The sequence below is a fragment of the Ambystoma mexicanum genome, chromosome 10 (genome assembly GCF_040938575.1).
Source record: "Ambystoma mexicanum isolate Mex_15411 chromosome 10, UKY_AmexF1_1, whole genome shotgun sequence".
NCBI classification, from domain to species: Eukaryota; Metazoa; Chordata; class Amphibia; order Caudata; family Ambystomatidae; genus Ambystoma; species Ambystoma mexicanum.
This window is the reverse complement of record NC_090932.1, coordinates 1,530,362,441-1,530,375,701: the sequence shown is the minus strand read 5'-3', so window position 1 is coordinate 1,530,375,701 and position 13,261 is coordinate 1,530,362,441. Positions and strand designations below refer to the sequence as shown.

Below are 13,261 nucleotides of genomic sequence, written 5' to 3'. Positions count from 1 at the left end.
TTGTCCTACAAGACCCGTTCATATGCCATGGCTGACCTATACTGGGACAAGACCAAGTCTTACAGGGGATACCATCGCGTTGCGGCTCCTTACAATCCAGGGTCCAGTCCTCAAAACAACCCTGACCCGTCCAGTGCCTCGCTCTCGCACTTCAACACCTCGTTGGGAGGAAGGCTATCACAGTTCATCCAGGAGTGGAGAAACATCACCACCGACGAATTGGTGCTCTCCTTCAGCCAGCAGGGCCATACGCTGGTGTTTATAAGACCACCACCAACCAAAAGTTCCTCTTTTGAAGAAAGCAGAGAAGCTTAATCATCTGCAAAGTCAGGAGGTCCATTCATTGCTGGGCAAGGGAGCAGTGGAAATGGTTCCAGCAGCACAGCCAGGAACCAGTGTCTGCTCCAAGTACGTCCCGGTAAGAAAGAAATCAGGGGGTTGGAAGCCCATTTTAGATCTGCAGGTACTAAACACGTTCCTAAATGGGCAAACGTTTTGCTTGATTACTCTACAGCAGGCCCTATCACAAATGCAGCAGGGGAGATGTCCTGGCGTCTCTCGACCTGGAAGACTCCTAATTTCACATCCCTGTTCACCATTCACACTGCCTCTACCTGCGGTTTGTAGCAGCCGGAGTCCATTACCAATTCAAAGCTCTGCCATTTGGCCTAAGGTCTGTCCCACGAGTGTTTACCAAGTGCTATGTACCAGTGGTAGCACATCTGCGCCAAGTGGGCATACATATCTACCCATATCTCGACGATTGGCTAGGGCAAGCACCATTTTACGCCGCAGCGAAACACAGCACAACGTTAACCATTCACTCTCCTCAATTCCTAGCTTTCTCAATATACTTTCCAAACTCTTGCCTCGTTCCAGCTCAGCAAGCATTATGCATGGGTACAAAGCTCAACACTCTCCTGCAGTGACCCAGTCGAAGGAACAGGTATTAGCCATCCTCCACAAAGTACACCAACTTGCCACTTCCACATCAGCTTCAGTCTGCAGTTACAAGTCCATTAGGCATGATGTACTCCTGCATCCCCCTCTTGAATCACTGCAGGCTTAAAATGCGTTCTCTACTCTAGTTCCAGGACACTCAGTAGGTGCAAATCCCCGGATCCTGGGAGGACTGCATCCCGTTAAAACAACAATTCAGAGAGTCTTCACTGGTGGGCAATCAGAGCCCATCTCATCCAGGGCTTCCCTTTCCACCTTCCCCATCACCCGGTCACTGTGGAATCTTCTCTGGAGGGCTTGGGAGCTCACTCAGGAGACCTTCATGCCAGAGGTCTTTGGACAGAAGAGGAGAAGATTCTTCATATGCAATAGTGTTTAACTGGGGCTGCCGGATAAACTTCTCTCACAATTACTACATTTGCAGAATGCAGCAGCAAAAAGGCTGTGAAAAATCAATATGGCCAAATAGCATCAGTTGTGGCCTTGTTGCACTGCCTCTTGGTCAAAACAATTGAATTCGCTTCATGGCTATGTGCATATTGAATTAATTTAAATGTTCTAACTGATTGTTTCAAGCAATAGTACTTATCTAAAGGACGGCTGGTGTCAAATATTGGCAATGCATTGGTGGTTCCAAGAATTAGAAAATGAAGAGCAGGAGGAACATCATTCTCTTGTCAATCATCAAAAGGTTGGGTTTCCTTGCATGTGGCACTTAGACAAGTGAAATATCTGCTGTCTTTTAGGGAAAAGCTTAAAACCAGCCTATATTCCCAAAGATGGTGATTTGCCTCTCCCTGGTTGTTTCTACTGGTTTTTTGATGTAGCAGCATGGTGCCGATTGGTGAGAAAACAACCTTACACTTTCCCATCTTTCTAAAATGGAGTTTCAAAGGTTGGTTGCTAGAAGATATTCAGTATTTGTTCCCCAAAACTAACAAGGTCAGGCAAGACGGCAACCCTGCATGATTTTGATGTGTGCCAGATGTCTGGTATAGTTGCTAAGACCATCTCCTGATAGATTGAACTGTGCTCTGATTTGTCAGAGGAGCACACTGTACCACGGGGGAAAGCAACAACATCAGCACTGATCAGCCGTGTGCCAATATTGCATGTTTGTCATGTGGCCACTTGCCACATGGCAAGCGTACATGCTCCTAGGTCCCGTCCCCTTTCCTCCATACTGTATGGGCGTCCTTTGCTAGGGACGGGAGACGGGAGCTTTTTCACCAGAAACAAATCTTTCACTTTAAATTTAGAGGTTCGCGGCCCTGAGAGCATGTGCTCCCCTGACTCCACCCACTGGCACCACTCCCTGTTAGGGATAATTCTCATTAATGGCTAATTTCCCTTACCTAGTGAGTCCCTCAGCAGCTTTGCTGGATTTCTGGGGTTTATTTTTTCCACCTGGTAAGAGTGTGAACCTTTTTCCCACTCTTACATGTGTTTTACCATGTTTATTTCTACTGTTTGTGTGATCTCGGGCTCTGGAGCCAGACCACTCCATGAGTCCAAGTTTGTGTGTGTTGCACAGCCCCTTCAGTGCAGTGACACAGGGTTGTCTCTAAGACTTCCCACTGGCTCCATTTTTTCTGGGGCTGACTACTGTCCCCCAGAAACAGGTAAAGTTGCCATTTACTTCATGTAGTAATTTAAACTGCAGACCTAATACACCCCATTTTACATGTAGTTTTGGAAAGGGTTAATGCTTACTCCTTTTTGTCTGCGCCTCTTGGAGCTTTGTTTCGCTCCCTTGACACTAAGACTTGGCTGGTGGCAGTAGTATCTACCCTATCTTTTCTACCGCGATTATACTATATAAATGTGGTACTGTTTTTTAGGCTATTGTATTAGCCTTGAACAGAAACCTGCTTGACCAAATACTCTTTCTTTAGGCTCCGGTCGGGTTTAGTCACCATTTCTTTGTGTTAATATCCTTCTTGTGTTTTACTTTGCGTGGCAAACCAGGTTTGCCTTCTTTGTTCGCCGACCTTTGGCGGGCTTCTACGAAGAAGCCCTCCTTTGGCGTCTAGGTGGGCTGAATGTGAGGGAGGGGTTTAGTAGCCCCCTGCACAGGGTCTCCTTTGGAGACCCAAGTCGCACTTTGTGTCCATTAACTGGAGTGGTTGTCTGGGCTGAACAACCCCCCTGCTGTGTGATTGACAGCCGACCTTTGGCGGGCTTCTACGAAGAAGCCCTCCTTTGGCGTCTAGGTGGCTGAATGTGAGGGAGGGGTTTAGTAGCCCCCTGCACAGGGTCTCCTTTGGAGACCCAAGTCGCACTTTGTGTCCATTAGCTGGAGTGGTTGTCTGGGCTGAATAACCCCCCTGCTGTGTGATTGACAGCCAGGCTGTGTGAATGGGGGATTTTCGCATAAAAGGCAGGACTCTTGAGCTGGAAGTCAGTCGCCACAGGAACTACAAGTGTCATGATGCCTACCCTCAGGGAACCAGACCAGGTCCAGACAACCCCGGAAGCAGGCATCAAGTTATTTTGAGCAAGCCCAAAAACCCCTGCTAGGGGCTGTTTGGGTGCGGTTCTGGGGCATATGGCGCCAGGCTCATATGGAGAATCAGTCCTGGCGCCATAGGCGCCAGGTTCATAGAGTAGAACTTACCTGATGCAGACCATGCTGCAAGCTTACCTGATGCCGACCATGCTGCAGAGCTCCAAGCCAAATGAGGCTTGGAAGGGACTATTTTACCTAGGGACTATTTTTTTGTTCGGTGGGGCTGGGGAGGAATACTTACCTGGGACTACTTTGGAGGCTATTTAAACCACGCCCAAAGAGCAGCACACGCTTCGCGCTATTCTGCATCCAACGCTCACTGTGTCTACAAGCCTGCATCCAGTCTTCTGCCACGCCTGCCTTGAGTCTGCAGCTTCTAGAAAAAGGGGAGGAACAGAATGAGAAGAGGTTAGAATAAGAGCAAAACCTTCGATCCTTACCTGAATTCCGGATACACCGCGCCTTCGAGCTGTAAGACGCATTTTACGCGCGCCGCCTCGCCTGCTGCAGCGCCGCGCTGAACTCACCGGCCTTCGCAGCATCCTCACGATCCACTGCATCCTTCTGCGCGTTCCCGCTGCACTCTGGCACCTAGGAGGAACACAAGAACAGCAAGGGTGAGCCAAGGGAATAAACAGAGGTAATAGTAACTACCCCCATAGACTTACCTGATTACCGCCGGGGGTACTATTCCTCTTCACGGGTCGGCGCAGTCTCCATTGCATCCTCGCCGTACCCCGGCCCCTAAGGGGAACAAAAGGACAACAAGGTGAGACGAAGGGACAAACCAGGGGAACTCTTCTCACCACAATAGACTTACCTAATTTTACCGCCGGAGGCATTATTCCCCAAACTTCATATTTTCTCTCCACACCTGAATAAGGGAGCAAGCCACAGGTTACATTCTGGCCTTATTTTATTGAACTGTGTAGGATAAGCCAAATCCTTACCTGAACTTCGTCAGCTACCACGAGGAACTCTTCGCTGGGATCAAGCTGGAAACTGCAAGAAATCGGACAAGAGAGAAAGTCAGACATGTGAACTCTTACGAACTACATACTTTTCGGAGTCAATATTGTTCTGGAACTCACCAATTCCTTCGAGCCAGTGAAGCAACTGGTTATCAACGCGCCCCTGCGCTCAACGCAGGATGGAGAGCTCATCTTTTCAAACCATCAGTTGAGACTATAAGAGGGGAATTCAAAGGTGATCTGTGGGGAGAAGAGAACAGCGGGGGTGGGGGAATTTACGCTCAACTCCACGGGTGGTTAATTCCCTTTCTCCATTTGCAGAAGAATATTCCTACGGGCCAAGCAAACGAAGCTAGGTGGGCCAGTCCAGTCCGTCATCTCGGCCCTACGCGTCACATTGGCGGAGACCGTAGCTGTCCAGTTCAGATAGACGCCTCTGTGGGAGCCAGGTGAGCATAGCAACAAGAACCGAAGAGAAGCGGAGAAGATGACGGCTGCTGCAATCCCCGAGTCCCGGTGAAGCCCTGCTGCAATCCTGAGCTATCTACTCTTCAACGACAGAGACGATCCAGTCCAGAGTCGTCTTCCCTTGAGACTGGTGGGATCAACCAGCTCACCTTTCTACAACCAGAGCATCCTCTCCTGGGTCGAAATCGCTGCACGAAGCTGTAGTGGTCCGGATAGCCATCAGAAGAGCCCTCTCCTGTTTTAAAGGAGCGCACCTTTTATTCACCGTTGCTTTTGCTGCTGCTGGCCTCATCCCTGGTTAGTGCAGATCGCTCCAGACGTCGTCCTTCTTGTCCCCACGGCTGAAGCTTCAGGAACCGTGAGTCTGCGGGAACTACCAGGAAGAACTGCCGTCACACCAGCTTTCTTCATTCGAATAAGATACTGTGCACATTTGGTCGTTTTCTACGTCTGACCTTGTGGAATCAGGGTGAACCCTTTTTCTTATAACTTTTGCCTCCCTTTGACAATATCCAAGTACTCCTGGCACTGTTAATCTCGAACTGTTCTAAACGTGTGATCCTCGACAACAGAGCCCTGCTCCATTTGACACTGGCACAGGCCTATTGACTTTATCTGTATTTTTGAACACGTCCTCTGATTCTAGTGCCTTGACCAAAGTATTGCCTATGATTTTTATCCCCTTTTCCTTGGTTTTTATTCAATGTGCTAAGTGTGTTTGAGTACGGTTGCATTTCTTCCCGCCGGTATGCTTTTCTTCATAAGACCGAACTGTCATTACTGTCTAAAAGTGAGCGTTTCTTAACCCCCGGTAACGTCTTTTGTTTCGCAACACTGGTCTGTCAAATCCTAAGGTACTTAACTTGAATTGACAGAATTCAAGGTATAATGAGGAATAGCCTGGGAGAAACATCTCAGGTTTCTCAAACGAGCCACAAGATATTTATTTCCCTGTGCTGCTGCAACAGCTTATGCAATGGTCTACCTGAGATTTTGTTGTACTAGTTTAAACATATCCATAGCAGGGCGTCTCATGTCTTCACCAATCTGAAGATTGCTGACACTTTGCACAGTCCGTGAATGCTGCATTGCTCCTCAAAGCCTTACCTCTGTAAACACAGTTGATGACTACAACACGTGCTTGGAAAATTGAAACTTATTGTCTCTCATGACCCTCAGTCCCTCACATGTCCTTTTGCAATCACCCCTCCAGCTCAGACCAACTTAAAACAATTTGCAAACTACCTATTGTGGCCAACCTGCACCCTGCAGGGGCATTCAGTGAGAACTTCTTACTTCTCAGTGTCATGCTTATTTAGAGGTAACCTGTAAAGCATCCATGTGGGCTAAATACTCATTTCCTCTGTGAACATTCAATTGCAGTGTTCGAAATTAGGATATGATGAGAAGGAGCTACAACCAGCTCCTGGGTGTTGGGTCAGGCACAGTAGGCCGAATCTACTGATGGGGAATTAGGAGAGTACCCTGCACACCCCAAATCTCACTACCGCATAAGATGCACATTTTAAATGTTTGCCCTTTATGTATAATCCCTTATGTTTAAATGTGTCCTAGATGTGTTCTAATTCTTCTTTATTAGCATTCTCAAATACTCAGTTAATGTCACAAATGCATCTTTGTAAGGCATAAGTTGGCTTGGGGAGCCAAAAGTAGCTTCTGGTAGCTGTTGGTTTCTAGCTAGCAAGGTTCTCGGTGGCTAGAAGCATGAGCTAAGTAGCTCCTAGTTCACAGCAATTTCGAACCTTGCATTGTGGGTGACCATTTCCCGTCAAATTCCATATTTCATCAACTCCTAAAGAACACCTTCAGACGAAATTTAACTTTGGCTGCTTCTTCTATCATAAGAGTGTTAATTGATTTTTGGGAGATTTTATGCCTAGCGCCATGTCTATGGCTATTTTATCATGTCTTAACATTTTGTAGCTAGCCTGGAGGAAGGCAGATGTGACTGCAATAAGGATAAACTGCTCATTATAGTTGTCCTCTTTGTCTGCTTGCTGATAAAATCCCAGATAAAATCACTGAGCTTGCCCCTTATGAGTGGTATAAAAGCGCTCTAAGGTTTGGGGAGCTAACTGGTGTCCAGTAAAGGAGAGCCTGGCCGTCATGCATGTGCGCTGGTGCCCTCTTTCAAATATTACTCTGGGGGCTAAAAATGTTGGGTGCCTTGGCCTGCAGCAAGGCATCCCATGAGTCTGGAGGAATGGGGCTAAGGACTTGCAGTTCAAGAGTTAACTTTTTTCTTTTCCCTCCTTTATTATTCTCCAGCTTATCCCATTGCCTCACCTATTGTTTGCCTCCTTTGTTCCTCCCTATGTTTTACATGCCCCTTAACAGAAGCTTGCCTTGCTCTATTGCATTTTAGTCTTACAGTAACCACTTATCTGTGATGTAATCCTTACCCTGTTTCCCTAGGAGTTTCATGCTCAGGTGGAGGAGATGAAGTTGATGATGCACCAGCTGGAAGAAGATCTTGATGCTGCTCGCAGGCGGAGTGATCTCTACGAGTCTGAGCTGAAGGAATCACGGTCGGCTGTTGAAGAATTCAAACGTAAAGCCTCAGAATGTCAAAATAAACTCCAGAAGGTAGCCAAGAGCCCACAAGGGGTGAGGGGGGCATTTGTACTGAACCTTCTACTGCATGCAACTCGTTTGTAACTGAAAAAACCTGCAGCTTCACAAGAACTGTCATTTGTAAACAATGGGTGGACCAGGTGAGAACAAAGGAGCTCGGAATGTGAAGTGTTCATTGTTGCCTTTCTAAATATTTGAAGGTGGCATTTATGCATCTGGTGTGCATTTAAAATCACAATTATGCATTTCACTTTGTCAGGGTCGTTTATGTAAGTTGCAACAGAGGATAGTCCCATAAATGCACAAGGATATTGAACTAGCCAATTCCTGCTATGCTGTTTCTCCTTCGGTTTTGATTTTTTTTCTTTCTTTGCTAAATCACATAACTACCAGGTAAGAGTTGAAGTTTGTCTAGAGCGTAACTAGTATTAATCTACATACTTCTCTTCAACAACTTCTAAATAAAAAGGGATCTTTATTTGAACTACTGAAACAGTTATTCCCCCAAGCTTCACATGGCATCTGCATGCATTTGCCCATATGTGCAGGGCACTTGGGATTTTCAAGCTTCAGCTGGGCTACTTCTTTCACCTGACTGTCGTACCTACAGTAAATTTGACACAGAGTGCTCTTATCAGTTATCTCTTGTATACAACATTTCTTGGGTTGCTGCATAGTTCTTACCACAATCGGACTACCTCTAATCAGAAATGACCCCCATTTTCAGAATGTCCCCCTTTTTTTTCTCCTCTAGCCTGTGTCTCGCTTTGTCAGGCGGGATCACATAACATTTCCCAAAATTCTAGATAGCTTGGGACAGTTACAGCGTAGCGTTTGTATATCTGATTATTTGCATAGTTAGCACGGCCATCTGTATACATTTCTTTATAGCAATTGTGCAAAACTGTATGTTGTGAATTTAAATTGTGAATAGGCTGGGAGAAAAAGCAATCTTGAGATGGTGTGCTTTCATTTTGCTACTTTTGTAGTTCACGTTCAACTTTGGAACTACAATTACCAGCTTCCCTGGGCTTTATCCCCTAACGTCAAGTGGTTCAGTGCTGGCGCTTCAGGGACTCGATGGTCTTTGCCGGGCTGTGCTGTTAAGCGCTGTACTGCTGATCGCGTCCTTATCTTCTTGATCCCATCCTATTTCTCGCTATTGACCGCATATGCATGTAATACTCCTATGTCCTATCCCCTTTCCTCCATACTGTATGTGCGTCTATCGCTAGGGGCGGGAACAGAACTTTTTTTTCCACCAGAAAAAACATCTTTTCCCTTTTAATTTTAGTTGGGCGTGGGGGTGCTCCCCCAGGAGCTTGCACTCCCTTGACTCTGCCCACCGGCGCCACACCTCAGTTTTTCTTTTTCCGCATAGACCGGAGCAGGCCTACCTCACCAACACAGTGGGTTGTGGCCTGTGGGTTGCTCGTAATTCCCCGTGCAAAGTATTCCCCAGGGATATTTGTCCCCATAATTTGAATTGTATTTATTTTTCCCATACAAATCTTCTCTAGGATTCTTTTTTTACACAGTCCACTGGTGCCTCACCCCTCCCCGGCGCTTGTCTGCCACAGCAGGTTTTAGTAGGTGCCCGGCCAGTGACTGATCTTTCCCTATGTCCTATCCACACGCACTCTGCCTCCGGTGCCTAGGGCGAAGACCACGACTGGTATGGTTGTTCAGCATGCCGCAGTCTCTGAAGAACCGTCTGGCGATGTGGATAGAGCTGTTTGCCAGATCTCGGCCGGACCACATAAAGGAGTATGTAAGGAGAAAAAGGTCAGGATCTTGTTCTCAAAAGTACCACGCAATGGTGACTCCTTCCCCGGGAAACGAACTAGCAGGAGGGGCCAGGTAGGCTCTGTTACTAGCAAGGGTACCAAGTCTTAGATAGCTACCTGCCCCGTGGCTGAGGGGCCATGTGGTTCTGATAATGGGCCAGTTCCCAAGGGGTTTTGCTCTAGTACTGGGCCTAGGCCTGAGGGGGTGCCTAAACGTAGCGATAAAGGCGCTACTGGCACTCTGTCCAAGGGCGCTCAGCCTACCAGGTCGAAATCTGAGGTGCAAGGCAGGTCCGAGCCCACGGAGAAACATGCTGAGGCCATAGCCAGTACCTCCACGGACACGCAAGCTGCACGTAGAGTGGTACCCGACAAAATGGCATCAAAACCAGACAAAATGGCGGCATGTTCTAAAGCGCGCCAATCCAGAGAGCCCCAGAGACCGGATTTCAATCCGGGGTGGAATGGTCTCCCTTGACCATTGTAAGGAAGGCATGGTATCAAACAGTGAAGACAGACACAAGTGATCACAGTTCAAGGGTGTTTATTGAACTTCAATGGGTTGGTAAAACGCCTATCTAAACCTAAATCTAAGAATGGGAGCAATCTAAAAAGGGCCTATGCTAATAAAAAGATTGCCAATCCTTACTTCTAAATACAAAATGGTGTGGGATAACAGTGTACACAAAAGAAAAGTGTTCAAGAAATGATATGTCAGGATAGTTGAGTAGCTGGCTACCCTTCCCCGCGTTTTCAGCACAGGAAAAGGTGGCACGTGCAGGCTTTGCACACACTGTAGCTTCTTGGCCATGAGGTAACAGTTCAACACCTAGGCATCAGGGCCTTGCCCCAGAAAGTCTCTGTCGCAATGACAGTCTCTCAATGCAGAGGGCCTGATGCAGCAAACAAAACACAAAAGTTCCTTTCCTTTGTCAAGGTTTCACTTTCACAAGTTCAAGATTGGTCTCCCTCCTTTTGGCTCAGACCACGGGTCCCCCTGTCTGGGCTTAGACCCCTTTACTACAATATTCACAATCTGGTCTCCCTTGTTCGGGCTCTGAGCACTGACAAGGTCTCCTTCGCGCTCAGGCCCCTGTTTCCACAAGATTCACAGCTTGGTCTCCCTAGTTCAGGCTCGGACCATGGATCCCCCTCGTCCAGGCTCGGATCCCTTTTCGATACCAGAATGGAAAACTTTTGAATGTGCGATGGGTTTTGCTTAAACCATTGCACGACCACTTTGATTGATCACACAATTTACACTTTTCATGCTTTCGTTTACTTTCGTCAAGATACTGTACAGAGACCTTTGATTGAGCACTTTCACAGTGCCGGACCACTCTGCCAACGGTATTGTGTCTTTTCTTCTAATGTTCAAATATTAACCAGCAATTTAGCTTCACTCGCTTCTTTCATCACACACGTTTAACAATATTCCTTCCAGCACTCACTTTACAATGTTGCTGCTTGCAACTTTGACTGCAACACAGACCAGCCTCCCCAACTCACTGGCTGTGTAGTTCTCCGTCACATCTTTGTGCTTGGGACCGATACCACAGAGTCTGATGCTCCTCCCCGCCTTGGTCAGTTACGCGGGAGGACCCTTTATCTCCGACACACAATGCAGGTTTCTTTAGCCTTGTTTCCTGGTCTTATGTTTTCTGCCTTGAAGGTTTCTTGAAAGTAACGGCTTCCTGTTAACAAGGTCAAGGGTGTTGGAACTCTCACGAACCTCCCATGCCTGGCTGTCTTTCTCCCCTCGTTTAACTGGCAACTTGAAACTACTGTACCTTTTGTGTGTTTTGCCTCGCTTCGAGTGTGCTCTCGTGCTCCACCTTATATCCGTGTGGGGATGTGTAATGGAAGTCTGGTGTGAGTGATTGTCGATAATTGCCTGACCATAGAATTGGATTGGGACAGGTCATGTACGCAGCTTGGTTGTGAGTCTGTTTTTTCCCAGAGTGGGCTGTCCGTGCGAAAGTGTTCATGCAGGAAAAGGAGGGGCGCAGGGGGGGGGGTTTGAGGTTCTAAATATCCCATTGGGTAAGATGGGATAAATGTGTTACAGGGAGGAGAGAGATACCGCGTCTCACCATCCGGCACCCACTCCCTGTGCACCCCTCACACAGGTGATCCTCCCGCACTGGTCCACCCCAGCACTGGATCCAAAAGCGATGGATGTTTCCTTGCCACCTAGATAAGTCCCCAGGCACTAGCGAGTGAGATACCTTCTGGTTTTTCACACAATGCAGCAGGACACATGGTCCACCTCCTACCCAACCTCAACGAGTCAGATGCGCTATACTGAAGCGGCTACACCTGGGCAGGCACAGCGCAGGGAGATCTTGGCTGTACACGCCGGTCCCAACGGCCACACCGGTACAGGAGCATACCTCGTCAGCACGTGAAGAATGCTTCTTTGATAAATTCCTTACACTCATGAAAGGAATACACGCAGGTGGGTGGCGATTCCCTCCTCCAGTCGGCGTACCCGCTGCCTCATTTGTTGGTCATTGCGCCAGCGTCAATGTACGCAAAACCTCAAACATCCACCACATCCGCGTGCGTTTGGGCCCTCTTAGGCAAGGAGCAAAAGGTCCTGGAGGGCTACGGGATAAAGATGTACTCCAGCGCCACTCTCCTCTTATGGCAAGCCAATGCAGGCGCCATGCTAGCTGCTGCAAATCTGAGACTTTGGAGGGAGATTGCCGAATTCCAACAATGTGAAATCGCCACAAATGGGGAACGTCCTGCGAGGAAGTTATTGTATCATAAGCGAGACCGACACAATAGTTACAATTTTGAAAACCTTTATTTATATTTCAGGGGTTTGAAAAACTCCTAACTAGCCCTAACTCTAAGATGGGAGCAAGCTCTACCATCGAAATAAAAAGAAAATAGTCCTCTCAGTCTTGTCCAAATAATATTTAAACTTGAAAACCTAATGCGTGCCCTCACTCTTATTCTTCTAAATGTGTGTAAGGAAGTGGTTTCAAAAAAAGGGGGGGGAAAAGTGTGAAACAAAATGTCAGCATGACAAAATTGGGTGAACATCTCCCACGTTGGACAGCAAGTGGGTATTGGTGGAGCACTAGCACTTGAACACACTCAGTTTATGAAAGCAATCTCGGCAACCTGCTCTACCTTTTAACTGTTCATCATTTTCTCCCCTCAAACGGGCTCAAGCTTTTCTCCTAGCTCAGTTCATCGGGGATTCCATTCCCCTAGCTTTTCACTCTTCTCAGGACTTCCCTCGAACAGGCTCAAATCCTCTTTCCCTTGCAGGGCTTCCTGGTCCTTGTAGTTTAACTATGATTTCTGCTAGGTTTCCCTCAGCCGGGATCAAACCTTTCGATGTTTAATGCTTCTTCAAAACAGTTCACAACGGTCCCCCTCTGCAGGGCATAGACCTTGTATCGCACTGTTCTTGTAGGTTCCCCCCTGTCAGGCTCAGACCTCAAAAGTAAAGTTCAGCACAACCAAGCATGTCACAGTCTTAAGTGTTTGTAGATTCTCCTCTGTCGGGCTCACATCTTCTTCACTTTCTGCGCAGGGTTCCCTTCCCCAATGTTTTTACACCACTTTGCACCACTCTCAGGAATCCCCTCTGCCGGGCTCAAGTGCTTACAAATGTCGAAGTCTTTCGAGTGTGTTAAGGATTTGACTCTACCTCAACATGACCCATTTGGCTTTTCCTGTGCAATGCTTCTGACAACACACGCTCACTGTTCTTTATCACAACTGTTGCAAGCACTTCTCAACACAGACCAGACTTTTGTTCCTTATTCTCACGGTTTTCATCTGGAAGTCAAGGTTAGGTTTCTTGCTTTTGCTGTTCTCCCCAACTCTGCCGTACACCCGGGAGAGTTGCATGCGACTCTGTAGCGCCTTTGAACAAATTCTTGGCAAAGGGGTCTATAGCCAGCCATAGCCCTCTTCTTTCCCTTTTGTCTGTCACTCCTCCTCGCCTG

The 13,261-nt window shown here is 47.5% G+C and overlaps 1 protein-coding gene across 20 annotated transcripts in view; it reads left to right on the top strand.

Moving 5' to 3' along the window:
• The window catches only part of CIT (citron rho-interacting serine/threonine kinase), a 2,264,529-nt gene that overhangs the window by 737,158 nt on the left and 1,514,110 nt on the right, over positions 1-13,261 (top strand). For 14 of the 20 annotated variants that reach the window (XM_069619714.1, XM_069619724.1, XM_069619718.1 and 11 more), the window contains one exon: positions 7,345-7,536. In XM_069619714.1, the coding sequence (XP_069475815.1) occupies positions 7,345-7,536 (192 nt within the window). The remainder of the gene's footprint in view (positions 1-7,344; positions 7,537-13,261) is intronic. The other 6 variants (XM_069619729.1, XM_069619715.1, XM_069619723.1 and 3 more) reach the window with 1 other exon arrangement.